Source organism: Rhynchophorus ferrugineus, unplaced genomic scaffold (genome assembly GCF_030347505.1).
Source record: "Rhynchophorus ferrugineus isolate W39M unplaced genomic scaffold, kcgeb_rfMv2 rfM5, whole genome shotgun sequence".
NCBI lineage: Eukaryota > Metazoa > Arthropoda > Insecta > Coleoptera > Curculionidae > Rhynchophorus > Rhynchophorus ferrugineus.
The window spans coordinates 9,918,091-9,933,304 of record NW_027472584.1 but is presented as its reverse complement, the minus strand read 5'-3'; the positions used below and the strand labels follow the sequence as shown (position 1 = coordinate 9,933,304).

General features: G+C 31.7%; 2 protein-coding genes across 5 annotated transcripts in view; one reads left to right on the top strand and one right to left on the bottom strand.

The window, feature by feature from the left end:
* The window catches only part of LOC143197116 (uncharacterized), a 60,546-nt gene extending 57,117 nt beyond the window's left edge, over nt 1–3,429 (bottom strand). Inside the window, exon 1 of the mRNA XM_076405305.1 lies at nt 3,213–3,429. The gene's annotated coding sequence lies outside the window, so the exon portion shown is untranslated. The remainder of the gene's footprint in view (nt 1–3,212) is intronic.
* Nucleotides 1–15,214, top strand: part of HUWE1 (HECT, UBA and WWE domain containing E3 ubiquitin protein ligase 1) — a 158,327-nt gene that overhangs the window by 137,126 nt on the left and 5,987 nt on the right. For 2 of the 4 annotated variants that reach the window (XM_076405284.1, XM_076405282.1), the window contains exons 1-23: nt 4,442–4,949; nt 5,361–5,654; nt 6,026–6,265; nt 6,322–6,591; nt 6,644–6,915; nt 6,970–7,423; nt 7,480–7,797; nt 7,848–8,066; nt 8,178–8,801; nt 8,864–9,293; nt 9,345–9,478; nt 9,532–9,822; nt 9,877–10,653; nt 10,710–12,815; nt 12,875–13,045; nt 13,103–13,366; nt 13,421–13,595; nt 13,745–13,906; nt 13,988–14,132; nt 14,185–14,702; nt 14,767–14,901; nt 14,952–15,041; nt 15,104–15,205. In XM_076405284.1, coding sequence (XP_076261399.1) covers nt 5,394–5,654; nt 6,026–6,265; nt 6,322–6,591; nt 6,644–6,915; nt 6,970–7,423; nt 7,480–7,797; nt 7,848–8,066; nt 8,178–8,801; nt 8,864–9,293; nt 9,345–9,478; nt 9,532–9,822; nt 9,877–10,653; nt 10,710–12,815; nt 12,875–13,045; nt 13,103–13,366; nt 13,421–13,595; nt 13,745–13,906; nt 13,988–14,132; nt 14,185–14,702; nt 14,767–14,901; nt 14,952–15,041; nt 15,104–15,205 — 8,158 coding nt within the window. In that variant the 5' untranslated portion in view covers nt 4,442–4,949; nt 5,361–5,393. Of the gene's footprint in view, nt 1–4,441; nt 5,164–5,360; nt 5,655–6,025; nt 6,266–6,321; nt 6,592–6,643; nt 6,916–6,969; nt 7,424–7,479; nt 7,798–7,847; nt 8,067–8,177; nt 8,802–8,863; nt 9,294–9,344; nt 9,479–9,531; nt 9,823–9,876; nt 10,654–10,709; nt 12,816–12,874; nt 13,046–13,102; nt 13,367–13,420; nt 13,596–13,744; nt 13,907–13,987; nt 14,133–14,184; nt 14,703–14,766; nt 14,902–14,951; nt 15,042–15,103; nt 15,206–15,214 lie in introns of those variants that run through there. The other 2 variants (XM_076405283.1, XM_076405285.1) reach the window with 2 other exon arrangements.

Here is a 15,214-nt window from a genome sequence, read left to right as displayed (position 1 = left end):
GTATTTATTCCTATAGATTTTATTTATATTTATTTATTTTTAAATATTATATTTATATGTATATTTAATTGAATTTTTATTAATTGAATTACATTTATTTCAGAAACAAATTGTTTTTTATTAATCGATCAACTAAGCGACCGTGAAGTCCAATATAGTTAATGTTTGATATTGTAGTTAATAGTAATAACAGTAATAATACTAATATTGAGAAATTTCGTGCATTTTTTTGGAAAGTATTGCGACTATGTATTATATTAAAGACATATAACCACATATTTAGAACAATGTAATGTTTATTTGGTCACGTCAAGTGGAAAAAGGACTTTTTACTTTACAGGTATTTTATTATTATTGTAAACTTGTATAAGTTTTCGCTGTTATCAAGCAAATAATGTTACTAACACCGTATACATGTAATTTACGATGCTATCGCATCCATAAACAAGTAGCATCAGCAAGCTTAAAATTCAGAGTTTATCGTTTCCCCGAGGTGTAAACAACTTTTTTACGGTGTTAAAAATGTCAAGCTTCCTTTTAAAATTAGATTATTTGCAGGCCATTTTACTGTGTTACTTTATATTAAAAAAAAACTTCTCTGGTTGACGGATTTGCAAGATTGCCTAAAAGCACTTCCATTCTTCTAAAAATTCCCAAAAAATAATGAACTCTTGGCCAATCTCCAAAGGTTGTTAGAAGGTTTATGATTTTTCTTTTTTTTATTAAACTTAAATAGACAAATAATCATCAAGAATGAATTAGATATTAATTGGTTAAAAATAAAAATAGAAAAGGAAGCAATTCCATTTTATCTTAAAATTGTTAATTAATTCCTATCAAAATAACAACGACTAAAATAACAACTTCAAATGCAAAGTAACAACATGACTTGCCAAAAGGTCTTATATCATAGTTAAAAATCTATAATATTATCCATTCCCATATTCGTCTGATTCTGTCTGCGAAACATCATTGGAAGTCAGAAAATTTGAATCAGAAGGCAGGTTGTCGAGTTCTAAAAAGAACTCTAAGTGGTAGAATAAACATAAACGATTCTTTTAATATCACAATCAAAAGTATAAAGTGGAATGACATTTATATCTCAGATTTATTTTTATTAATATAATAATTAATTTTTATTAATTTTGAACGAAATAATTTCTCTAATAAAATGTAGTTACCTTTCTCCAAACAAATGATTGAAATTAATTTTAAAAAATTAGGAGATATTGATTTCTACTGAATATATTTACAAATATTATTATCTGAAGCGGTGAAAAATTACTGAAATTCCAATCATATATTAAATTTAAACATAATTTTATAGATATTTGATCTTAAATTATATTATTCATTTTTTTAATAATAATCATTTAATTAATTAATTAATTAATTAATTAAGGTTAAAGTAATATTAATAAATATACAAATATAAAATGTAAATGAAGATTATATTGGATTTGCTAAGAAAATGAAAATACACATTCTTCTGACCTTAAATATTTTTCTATTAAAAATAGTAGTGAGATATTTTTCGTTAAGTCATAATGTTATTAATTGATAAAAAATAATTAATAATGAATTGTCAAAATTCTATTGGAGATTCTGTTCTTTCACTTGACGTGTTTCCCACGGAAAAAATGGCGTTTCTATCATGAAATCCAATTATTATCTTGAAAGCAGCAATATGTGGTAAGGTTTTAGGTACGTATGACCCCTATTATACGAGGTTCGTTATTAATTTTCGTATATAAAAACTGGTTCTAAGAGAATCAATTCGTGAAATGAAAAAAATGTACCTGTCTAGGTCTTTGTTTGCTTTTTTAAGTATAATAATAGACCCTAAGAGTATTTATAAAAAAAGCAACTGTAACTTAAGCTATAACAATGTAATGTTACATTTTAAGTTGAAATCTGATCAAATTGCTTCACCTGATTTTATATTTTGAAATCTTATTAACATTACAAATGCTGATATTCATACAATATTTATTAATAATTATATAATAATAATATTTATTAATTATATATATATATATATATATATATATATATATATATATATATTATAAACAATTTAACAACAAATGCTAAATTTATTTTAAAATTTTCAAACTTACATACTAAAAATATATAATTATAATCCTGATATAAATGTTGAAATAAAAGATAAAAGTTGAATCAAATATTTACATACAAATAACAAACTGCGATATATAATAAAATTCCACACAAGCCTGTGTGAGGTAAAAGAGTATTTTAAAACTGTTATCACTGAAATTATATATTTAATTTTAAATGCAAACTTGCTAGCAAAAAACTTCCAAAATGATCCTCATTGCCCTATATTTTAATAATGTCTGCAAAGAAAATAGTTTTAACCACATTTTTTCACCTTATATTTATTTTTAATTATATATCATTGTTATATATTGTATGCATTAGTTAGGCATCGTAGCCCAAACCGTCGCGGGTTCAAATCACTTAAAGCCGGATGCATTCAGACATAACTTCCGCGTTAAGTACTCTCCAATCGGTAGGCTTCATGAATTACCAAAGATTAGCACCCTAAGGATCCTATAAACCTAAGTGATTAAACCAGTAGGTCTACCTAATAAAAAATCTAAGATTTTTATGCTGCCGTAAATCCATAACAAACAAGCAACAAATATATTTAAATCTCTTTTGAAAACTAATAATTCAATAAATCTATGTGGTAATATCTCTGGACGTTTCATAATTAACATAATTATAATTATTGATATCATCTATATGAAACTACAGTGTTACGAATAAAACTAGTCCTGGTATTAACATATTGTTTAAATAAAGAGTTCATTGTTTATTTTTTATCTTAAGAAAATTGCATACTCAAACAAATACTCCGGTTTAAAACGCAATAAGTCTTATTTATTGTTATTATTTAATGGTGAATAAAATCCGGAAGAAAGGAAATACAGCGATCATAATCTTAATTAATTACAGGTTAGATTAGCATGAATTAAAGTCGCATTAAAAGAGCGAAATAAGAAAAAAAATTGTTTCAGTGAAAGATCGAATAGAAAGCAATTCTTGCAACGAATGTTTGCATTATACTTAACTGGTAATCATAATAATCATCATTAAACACGTGATTGAGAAAAATCAATAAAGGCAACTGGACGTTCAATATACGTAAACATTAAAAAATTGAAATTTAATAGCAAACTTACATGTAAGAAGTCCCATTTATTTCATTGATATCGGCATTTGTCACTTGCCAATATTATTAAAATGCGTAAAACTATAATCTTTGCCGAAAGAAAATTTAGCGCCAATAATATAACGCACTACCGAAAGAATGAAACATATACACTGACACTGGCATGTTAAATTTTCGATGTTACGTACGTATGACTTTCACTATGCACTTCACTTCAGTACTGCCTGTGTCTACAGTTAAAAAGTACAGAGAGCTAGCGGTATTTGGTAGATTTACCTAGGGGGGAATTCTTTTACCTAGGCGTTTCAATAAGTATGCTCATCTTTACAGATTAAATTCCACATCCATAAAATGTTCTAGCGTACCAAGTTTCGTCACTTAGATATCATTGTAATTCCTGATATAGTTTCATGATTCACTCAACAAACTTTTAAAATTCGTTTGCTGTTACATTATGGCATACTTAATGTCGCTCATATTATCTTATTATCAATAATTGACAAAGTTTGAACTAGCAGCTATGCTGGTTAAATCTTATATGCTCTAGACATTCTTAATATATCTTCAGTTTATATATAACTATTTTAAAATATAAGAGAATAAAACAAAATAAAAGAGATTTTAAATATCACATTTACTTAAATATTAATCATTACTATTAATGTAATCAGTATTAACATTATATACAAAATTAAAAAAATTATATTGGCATTAGAATTAACTGACTTTTGAAATCTGTGATATTTTATAGTTTCAATTTTATCGTTGAGTTGGTACCAAATCTATTTACATATGCTTGTTGTAAACTATTTATTGTTACACTAATATAAGCAGTTAAAATTACATATCTCATTACTAATTTGAATTATCTACATATTAAAATCTATTTGAGAAATTCAAAATGAAATTTATCAAATATTTTAACAGTTTACTGAATTAATATTATCTGGATAATAGTGTGCAGTGATTTTATAAATTAATAAAATAATCTCGTTATAAATTCATATACATATACCAGTATTTTAATAATTTATATATTATAATTCAATATAATTTATAGATATTTTTTGACTGATAATTTATTAGCACATAATTTGTCAGTATTTTGATAATTTCTGGGTATATTTTTTAATATTTATTTACACTTATTTGGCCTTAACACTTATGCATTCCTTCAATTTATTTCTCGCTGTGTATCACTGGTTGAGAACATGTAAATGGTTGCGCCTTCTATAACAGTGTGGTTGAAGTACATTCGCCTCACAGGTAATACAGTGTTCTTCTATTTATCTATGATTTCCGGAATCGAAATTCTAGATTTTTCGAATTTGTGACCAATTAGGATCTCACGTTGTCACCAAATGTTTAGAAACGTCAAATTCGTTTTTGTGTACTATAGTTAAATAAAAAGTTATTATAAATCATAAAAAAATTTTGAAAATCATGGCCATACATTAACTTCGGGGTTTAAATGGTAGTTACTAAATAGTTAACTTTGTATAGTCCTTTGGTTGCCTTAAGACAGTTATATAAACTACCAAGTCACGGAACGTTATTTTTGCTTGATTTTATAGTGTAGAAGAGACAAATGAAAGTCATTAATGATTCCTTTTGAACGTTGAATATAGTGTGTTTAAGGTATTAAAAGGTGCATTTATTATGTTTAGTAAACAAAAGGTGAATTTCTCGTGAGGAGTTTTGGGATTGATATTTTGTTTTGTCATTTCCATTCAATATGGCCGATAGCGTACGTATTAAATTGTGCAATTTTTAACAGTTATATTATTTGGGAATGTATTTGTTATATTTTCTTTTGCGAACTTACAGTTTCTTGAAGAATGTGATATATAATCACATTGGGTTTTGCTATCCTTTTAAAAGTGCTGAGTAATGGAAAAAAAATGTAATTCGCAGTTTTGAATACCAAAATAATTCTGTAGTAACAACACAGACAATGTGAGGTTTGTGGAGTGTTCAATCCTTTTCAAGTGTTTTAATTATTCTCGCCCCCTTACAGTTACATCATTAATCTTTTTAAGTTAAAAAAACGTGCTATTTTACTATAAATATTTTCAATATATAAGTAATTTACAAATATTTTATTTATAGTGTGTGATAAATAGTATTTTAAAAAATATTTCTATCTCTATTATTTCAGAAATAAGAAAATGTGGAAGTGATTTTTGCCATCATGAAAATAGATAGATCTAGGGTGCGTAAAAGCACCTCAGAAGTGCCAGCTGAGTGTCAACAATTGATTGAAAGGCTTCAACAGTGTTCAAGGACAGAACTTCTTGATGAACTCTCTAAAATTAATTCATGGACTTTTGGTAAATGTGAATTACTTCATTGGGCACAAGTACTAGATATATTTGATGCTATTTTGGGTGGTGCCGCTGAGAAAAATGAGGAAAACAAATGGGCTTTGAAATGTGATAGTTTTTGTGAAAAGGTAAATTTTATATTTTTTAATATTAGAACACTGTTTTATGTTAGTGTATAAAGACTTGGCTTTCATCCTATGTATGATAATGAAAATTCTAATTCACTTATGCGCTTTAGCTGGCAAAGTATCAAAATTAAGTTTTGATATAGTTTCAATAATTTATGGAATTAGCTCAGTGTTGTTTTTATTATATTTTTATTTATGTTACATTAATTACTTTATAGTACTTTTTTAGTGTAAAATAGGAAAGTACCATTTTAATATCTAATGTATTTTTCTTTGTTCATTACACATTTATTGAAATTATTGGCTATAAGAGAGATATATTTTTAGGTAAATTATTTTTCAGCAATTTATACCTTAATTTCTTATTTTAGGACAAAGAAGTATTAATATGTATTCTGCGGTTTACAAGTTTATTGATAGAGCACTCATTTTCTCGGCACTTGTACAATTCTATGGAACACCTGTTGGTTTTGTTAACTTCCAATGATATGAATGTTGTTTTAGAAGTACTAAATTTACTATACATGTTTTCTAAACGTAGTAATTTTATAACACGACTTAAGACTGAAGAAAAAGAATGCCTTTTAACTCGTTTACAATATATGGCTGAGGTAAAGTTTATTTGAACTTGATTATTCTTAAAATGCATAATATAATATGGTTTTAGAATTGGGGTGGAAAAGAAAATGGATTTGGTCTAGCAGATTGTTGTGATCCTTTCAAGAGTATTCCTAGTTCAGCCACTACACTGCATGTTGAATTTCATCGTGAAGATTCAAAATCACCAAAAAAGGATAATTCAGAGTCAAGTTTGAAAGTTGGCAAGCAGAATCTTCATATTATTCATATAGAACATATTGATAAACTGTGTTCTAAAACACCTGCAGAAATAATGAAATCTCTTATTACTCTGTATTATGTGCCACCAGAGAAAGAGGTAAATATATTATTTCTATTTATTTGTTTATTAGTAATGAGTTCCATTTTAGATGTGGCTATTTACACATGTGAGACTTGCTACTCATTTTGCTGATTATGACAAGAGGCTCAAGTGCGTTCAGGCTAGATTACAAGCACTATCAGTTTTGGTTTATTCTAATGCAATCCAAGAATCACCTTCAAATTTGTTGTATAATGGTATTTTAGAGGAATTAGTGGAAGTGGTTGAACTTCAAAATCCTAAATTGACTGATATTAGATGCGCAGCTTTAAGAACTTTAACAGCTATTATTCATTTGGATAGAAATCCACAATTTCCAAAGTAAGTACCTCAAAGCTTTTTGTATTATTTATACTTAATTGTATTTTATTCTAGTCGTCGACCTGGCTCAAGGTTAAGTAATATAATTGACGTAACTGGTGCTGGTCAGTATCATGGTTTTCTGCCAGTGTTAGTAAGAAATTGTATTTCTTCACTAACCAGTCAGCGAGAAAACAATGAGAAACCACAAGAAGGGCCAATTACTGAAAATACAGTCCCATCAAAGTTAGAAAATGAAACAGTTGTTAAAGATCTTACCAATGGTCCAGTTGTTCCTAATGAAGAATCCCAACCACAAAAGGATTTAGAAGAAGCAGAAAATGCTTTTAAAGCTATGAAAGTCACGGATCCAGCGAAATTTCCCGTTAGTTTAACTACTGCATTGTTTTCCTTTTTATATCATCTGGCTAGTTACGATGTAGGTGGAGAAGCCCTTGTGTCTTGTGGCATGATGGAATCTCTGTTGCAGGTTATTAATTGGCAAGGTTCTGAACTGGACCATATTACAGTAAGTTTTTAAATGATATTAAATTATTTTCATTAAAATCATATTGGCTTTTTTAGTTTGTTACAAGAGCCGTTCGAGTAATTGATTTAATAACAAACATTGACATGCAAGCTTTTCAAATTCATGGGGGGCTTAATAGTTTCATAAATCGATTAGATGTTGAAGTGAAATTTTGTAAAAAAGATCAACTTTATAAAATTAAATATGCTAATCAATCAGAACCGAATTTCGAAGAAAATTCCGTCCAATCTTCAAATGAAGAACTTGCCTCTGTTGAATTAGAATACATATCGGCAAATTCAGGAAAGAGTTGTCTTCCTCAACGTGCCGCTTTGCTTAAGTCTATGCTTAATTTTTTAAAGAAAGCTTTTCAGGTATAAGATGTTAAAATTTTCAACTATTTAGACTAATGCATATATTTTAGGACTCCGCATTCTCAGAAAGTATTCGACATTTAATGGAAGGTCCGCTACCATCTTCATTAAAAAATATCATAGCCAACGCTGAATATTACGGTCCATCTCTATTTCTACTGGCTACAGATGTTGTTACAGTGTATGTTTATCAAGAACCAGCTTTACTTTCTGCATTACAAGATAATGGTTTGACTAGTGTGGTTTTGCATGCTTTGTTAGTTAAAGAGGTGAGATAAAATGTTTAAAAAAAGTTTATATGTTTATTCAATATTTTTCCTTTTGGTGGCTCATTCTTTAGTTGCTTGGATTTTTTAAAAAATATTTAAATATTTTTTCAGGTCCCAGCTACGAGAGAAGTTCTAGGATCACTACCTAACGTGTTTAGTGCGCTTTGTCTTAATGCACGTGGATTAGAATCATTTGCTAGACATAAACCATTTAATAAGTTATTCCATATTTTGCTTTCACCAACATATCTTACTGCCATGCGCAGAAGGCGAAGTTCGGAACCTACCGCTGATACAGCTTGCAGCCTTGGAAATGCTATGGATGAGTTAATGAGACATCAACCAAGCTTAAGACAGGACGCAACACTCGCCATTATAAGTCTTTTGGAAGAGCTAGTCTATTTAGGTACTGACCCTAAATATGTCTGTTGGCGACCACATGGTAGAACTGAACCAAGTGGCAATACACCCGGTAGGCCACCTCCAACAGAGGGTTCTTCAGATGAAGAAGAAGAAGATGAAGATGAGACGTCAACTAGTTCCCAGAATGCTAACACACAAGCCCAGACCGAAAGTAACAGTTCCAGCAGTAGCAGCATATCTCAGCAAACGTCACCAGGAAACGAACGAGAGCCAATTGCTTTGGTTGATTATATACTTAATGCAATGAAATTCATTGACGCAATTTTAAGCAACAATTCCACTGATGATCATTGTCGAGAATTTGTACAGAAAGTAAGTTACTTTTTAAATGTTTTCAAAAGAATTTGATAACTCTGAGTATTATTAATTTATAGGGTGGCCTAAGACCTCTTTTGTGTCTTTTGGGATTACCTAATCTACCAGCTGATTGTCCAGCTATCAATCCCGCCCAAGCAGTTGCAACAGTTTGTAAAAGCATATTGAACCTAGCACAAGAGCCTTTTCTTTTTCAAGAAGGTCTTCGACAACTTAGTCAAGTACTAGTACGTCTAAGGCCGCTTTGTGCTCCAATGGAAGAAAGTAAAACATCTATGGGTGGCTCAAGATTACTAATGGAATTAGCAAGTACATCTGATGCAGCAGCAGCATTTAGTTCTGCACAAGCCACACCTTTACTTCATGCTATGGGAGCAGCTCATGGGTATGTCCTCATGTTTGTACACGTGTGCCGTACTGGTCAAACTGATATTCGAAGTTTATCATTGCAACATTGGGGATCGGATGAGGGAGCTAAAGTTCTCAAAGGTATTTTTGCAATGTTAAGTTGATTGTTCTGTTACGACTTTTATTTTGAAGGGTTGGCAGAGTTGTACACAGCCTTAGTATGGGAGAGTACCCTTTTACTTGCTTATTGCAGTGATGACTTAATTCCATCTGAATGTGATTTTACACGAGAAAGTATTGAAAAATTAAATCAGTTTTTTGATAGAGTGAGTATTTTTATATATATAGGTTGCGTTTTTTATAAAAAATGATTTTTCAGTGTGAGACAACACAAAATGTGTCTAATGATGGGTCATCTCATTCTCAAGCGATAGATCCATTATCTGCATCTAACCCTATAATGGAAGTAGAATCAGGGGAATCATCCAAACCTGACAGTAGAAATTTGAAATATATTAAGCCATTGTTGGGAGCCTCGTCACGTTTAGGTAGAGCTCTCGCTGAGCTTTTTGGGCTCTTAGTAAAGCTTTGTGTTGGATCACCTATTAGGCAACGTCGTGGACAAAATATAGTTGCTGCATTACCTACTCCGACTCCTCAAGCAAGGAAGGTTTGTGTTGATAAGGAAATTTTACTATATGAGTATAATTCTGTATAATTCTAGGTTGCACGAGCATTAAATGCTTTGTTAGCTAAAGGCCTAGACTGTGATTCTCTGCCTCCATGCCCAACACCTAAATGTCGGCTCACTTTTCTGATATGCAGTGTTGGTTTCACTAGTCCAATGTTATTTGATGAACGTCGGTTTCCATACTATTTAATGTTGAAGAAATTTATTAATATGGGAGGCCAAGCAATTTTCTTTAAAACGTTCAGGTGGGCGTTACAAGCTGTTGATAGTACTTCAGGTGAAGTTAACTTCCCCGAAGGAACATTAGGCTTTCTTGATGCCTGGCTTCAATTACTAGAAAAAATGGTTAATCCAAAAGCAATATTAGAAAGCCCACATGGTTTCTCAAATAGGGCGAATACATCTTACAATTTTGACCCTTTGAAATATCTCATTCAGATACATAGACTTGCTTTTGATAGTATTGAAAGATTATGGAAAAATATACCAGTTACTTCATATGGTGCACGGATTACTGAAACCATATTAACCATTTTGAGACATATATATTGGGGAGAAAAAATTATCAAGGAAAAGCTGAAGCAAGAAGAAGCAAAATCTGATCAGTCATCATCTAGCACTGGACCAGTCATTAGAGATAATGATGATAACTTACGACAGTTAGTTGATATGGGATTTTCACGTGAACATGCTATTGAGGCTCTACTTCATTCTAACACACTTGAACAGGCTACTGATTACTTACTTACTCATCCTCCTCAAGCGCGCGCTTCCACTTCAACTATGGAAGCCGAAGCTGAAGATGACCAGGTATGTTTCTTTCTTCATTTAAATTTCAATAAACTCATAATTTTTTAAAATCTTAGGTACTACAAGCTATTGCAATTTCTTTGGGTGGTAACAGCAACAGTTTAGATAGTCATCATGCTGTCATGGAAGAACTGGATAATCTTCTTGATGACTTTACCGAGAATGCTTTAAAAATGTGTTTGGAGCTGTTAAATAAGATGCCCGAGCTTGTTCATAAAACGTGTGAGCTTTTGGTGACTATTATGAAACGTAATGGGAAAATGTATAGGGATACTTTATTGGAATCATTAGTTAAAAATATTATATCTAATGCAAAAAATCTTCAAGATCGCATGATGAACAGTGAGTCCGGTCTTAATAAAGACATATCAGAGAGCGAAACATCAAAATGCTTAGCTAATTACACTCACTTGTTCATTTTATTTTATGAAGTTTCTTATTATTATGAAATGAAAATTCCGTTTATGGCGATATATGGTACACCGTTGTTGGAACTTGTTACAACGTTAATCAAACATGCAGAAGTAGGAATTCAACAAATATATAAAGAATGTTCTTCAATTGCAGCACCAAAATGGCTGGCGCCATGTTTATTGCTTATTGACACCTATTCCAAAGTTGCAATTAGAACAGACAGGAGGAATAAAATGCATATTAGTACTAACCGTGTATGGCGGTGGTACGATTTGGTTACTGCCAAATGGTCTCATTATTCATCTTCAAATAATAGAATTATAAATGAAGCATATTGGTCAGGAGATCAAAACGTAAGAGTAACATGTGGAAGAAAGAGATACACAATCACATTTTCCAATATGTTGCAAATGAATGATGAAACTGGTAATAATAGACCAATTGCAATGACATTGCTTACGACAACACACCCCAGCTGTATGAATATAAATGAAGAGCCCCCTGAAGACCCATTATTTGTAGAACTCACAGCCAAAGAACGAGCACGATGTTTACCAATTCCTCCTCTATCAAAGAATCAAATGAAAAATGTTTTAGAAGCTTGTGTTAGCCTTTTACATTTACCGTTAGAACGTGATTTATTGCATTCAATTCTACAAGTGTGCGTTAGGTTCACTCGAGATTTTGAAATGGCGAAAGTCTTTGTGAAAGCCGGTGGTATTAAATGTCTGTTAAGTATGAGGCATATAAATGATTTTGGAGGTTTTGCTGTATTAGCAACAATTTTAATAAGGCACTCACTGGAGGAACCAAATACTTTGATTTATGCAATGGAAAAAGTTATAAGAGGAAGAACCTTAAGTACTATTCCACCAGCATATAAAGATTTAGTGTATTTGTGTAGACAACTTGGAGCAGCAGTTACAAGAGATCCAGATATTTTCTTTCAAGTTGCTAATAACATTTTAAGAATAGATATTTCATCTAGCAAACCTGGCGAAGGCTTTGATGTTGTTTTTCCTCTTAGAGTAGAGCCCCCTACAAGAAATAAAGCACCACCGTTAGAGGAGGGTGTATCCATTCAGGTAATTTATGATTTACTAGATGCACTTTTAAAGCCGTTAGTTGAAAAGAAAAATGAAACACTAGATAAAATGGAGAATTCTGATTCAGAGGGAAGTTCATCAAAACCCAGTTCATCAAAGTCGTCTACAATTTCAACGCCAACAAATGATAGTAAAAAGAAAGACAGTGCTAAATCAAATTCAATAAGTGCTACTGACAAAAAAGATGAAAATATCAATCAAAAACCTATGCTGCCTAAGTCTGTAATTCTAAAAATATTAGCGGACGCTGTGGTTTCATACGGACCTATCGCAAAACTTATAACCGAATATACATATATAGCAGGTTGTAATGATATTATTAAAGAAGATACATCCGCATTGGCATTTATATTCGATAAAATATTACCAGAAACTGAAGATATTTCTGATTCAGACTGTTCCACAATGTGTAGAATGTTGATTGCTGCTTTATCATCAGCAAATCATTCGCCAGACGCACAACTAACTCTAGTCACTGAAGTTAAAACAGCATTAGCTAGAGCACTCGTATTACCCGAATCTTCAGAAAAACATAGCCAAATTCAACATATATGCGGCATTATATCTACTATGATTGATAATTGTCCAGTAACGCCGACCGGGCGGGTAATGATTGTTAGTCAAGTCAACAACATAATTAAGGTAACTTAATTTTAAAAGGATATGAAGATTTACTTTTTTATTTACAATTTTATTTTTAGATGATGATAAAGCGCGGGCTTTTTAACGATTTAGCTAAAATTACTCATTATTTGGATTTATCTTCTCCACATACGTCATTTACGGCTAACGCTGCTTTAAAACCATTAGAATCATTATCAAGGACTATCAATCAACCTGGTCCAAATACCGCAGCGGCAAAGGGTCGTAAGGTAATATTTGAACGTTATAATTAATTATGTATATTATTAATAATGCTTTAATGTTAGCCTAACGCTAGCGGAGCCGAAGACCCAGCTGCTGGATCAAGCACAGCAACCGAACCGGTACGTTTAGAAGAAGAAGATGCAGAAAATGTTGAAGATACCCAATCAGAAACCGCAACCGAAAGAAATGAAAATGAAGGCGAAGGTGATCGCCTTGAAGAAATTATGGAACATATTTTAGAAAGCGGCACAGAGAGAGATCCCAATGCGTCTATGGAACTTGATGATGACGGCCCTCTAGGTTACGATCCAGAGAGAGACGCAACGGTACATTATTTAAATAAGTAAAAAATTACAAACCTGATGTTCTTTATGTTGTAGGAAGAGTTGATGAGTACTGATTCTGGAGAATCTGACTCAAACCCATCAGATCAAGCTGAAGATGAGGGAAATAATGATGAGGATGGTGACGAAGATAACATTGATGATAATGATGATAACGATGAAAATAATTATGAAGATGATGATAATAATGATGGCGAGCGTAGAGGTAGAGGTATGCTATTTTTAAATTAATACTTATATATTTCATCAATATTAATTTATTTTCTTATATTTCAATGCTCTCAGGACGTCGGTTGAGAGGTCGGCACTTTTAATGTCAATACTCATTAAAAAAATTTAATCGTAATTTTATAATTTTAGATACTGAATTGGTGGAGGAATCTTCCAGTGTATTCAGGGTCACTACTAATGATAGAGATGAGGATGTTTTAATGATTCACTATGAAAGTGATAATGAAGTCTCGAGAATACGATGGTCGGATAGTGGATTTGCTATGCTAGAAGAGAATTCTGGCGATCAGGGTAATATATTTTATATCTTCTATACATATTCTTATTATCTTCTATATATTATTTCATAATGTATATATGATATTTATTTAGTGATTGTCCATCCGTTGTTGTTGTCGAGACATGTACCCGAGACCACCCAAGCTGCAGTATCTAGAGCGCAACGTACAAATCGCACTAGAAGATATCAATACCTATTTAATCCCAGGAATCCTAACCCTCCCGTAATACTACAAAGGTAATATAATTATCGTATATATATTATATTTGAATTAATGTTTGTTTTTTAGACTACTCGGTAATCATGATACAATATCGCATTTGATGTCCAACAATATTATAAATGGTCCACCAGATATATCTCGGGAACAGGCTAGGGTAGTTATAATGGATAATTTCGGTTTATTACCTCCAAATGAAGAACAGATCGATTTTGTTGATCAATCTGGTTATTTGTTTGGGCCAAGTTTGGCAGCTACTTTAAGCCATGTTCCCCCTGTTCTCCACTGGTGGAATATGGAGTCTAAATTTTTAGATTTAGAGTCGATATTAGATTGTACTACTTGGATTTGCAACAGGCTGATGCCTAAGTTAATCAAGTACAGAAATGAGGAATTAAAAGCTAAAAAAACCAAAGAAGAGGAGGAAAAATCTAGAAAGCGAAAAGCTAGAAATAACACCGATAGTGCTGAAAGTTCAAGTGACACCAAAGCAGAAAATTGGCAAGAGTTGAAAGATGATGAAGATGAGCCACAAGTTATGCTATTTAATTATGTAGGTGACAGTGAAACTGATCAGAACAGTACAGGTAAAGAAATATTTTTAAAACCTATTATGTATTAATATTGTTATAATTTTAACTTCAATTACAGACCCTTCAGAAGGTCGTCAGTCGGAGATTACAGATCGTAACACCACAGGAGAACAAAGTTCAAATGCTGAGAGTCATCCGCTTCAAATTCACTTTCGTAGTGATTCCAGCTCAGGAGATAGCGGTTCAATTAGAGGTAAAATTTATATTAAAGTTATATTGCTTGTCTTAACATCTTTCTGGTAGGAAGAGACGGTAATGAAGATCGCTCTGAAGATGTTAGAGATGTGAGGGTAGCAGTAACAGATGTTCTTGTGGAACGTGCTAATCGTGAAGGTAAGAGTCTTATTGCTACATACGATGATGTGAGCGTACTTATTCTAAAATGATTAAAACAGATGATGATTCAGAAGGGGATATCGATATCGATATTGATCCGGTCGCCCTAACTGCAGGTTTTCGCATGCCATGCAACATCTTGGGAGGCCTAAACACATCAGGTAATTTCG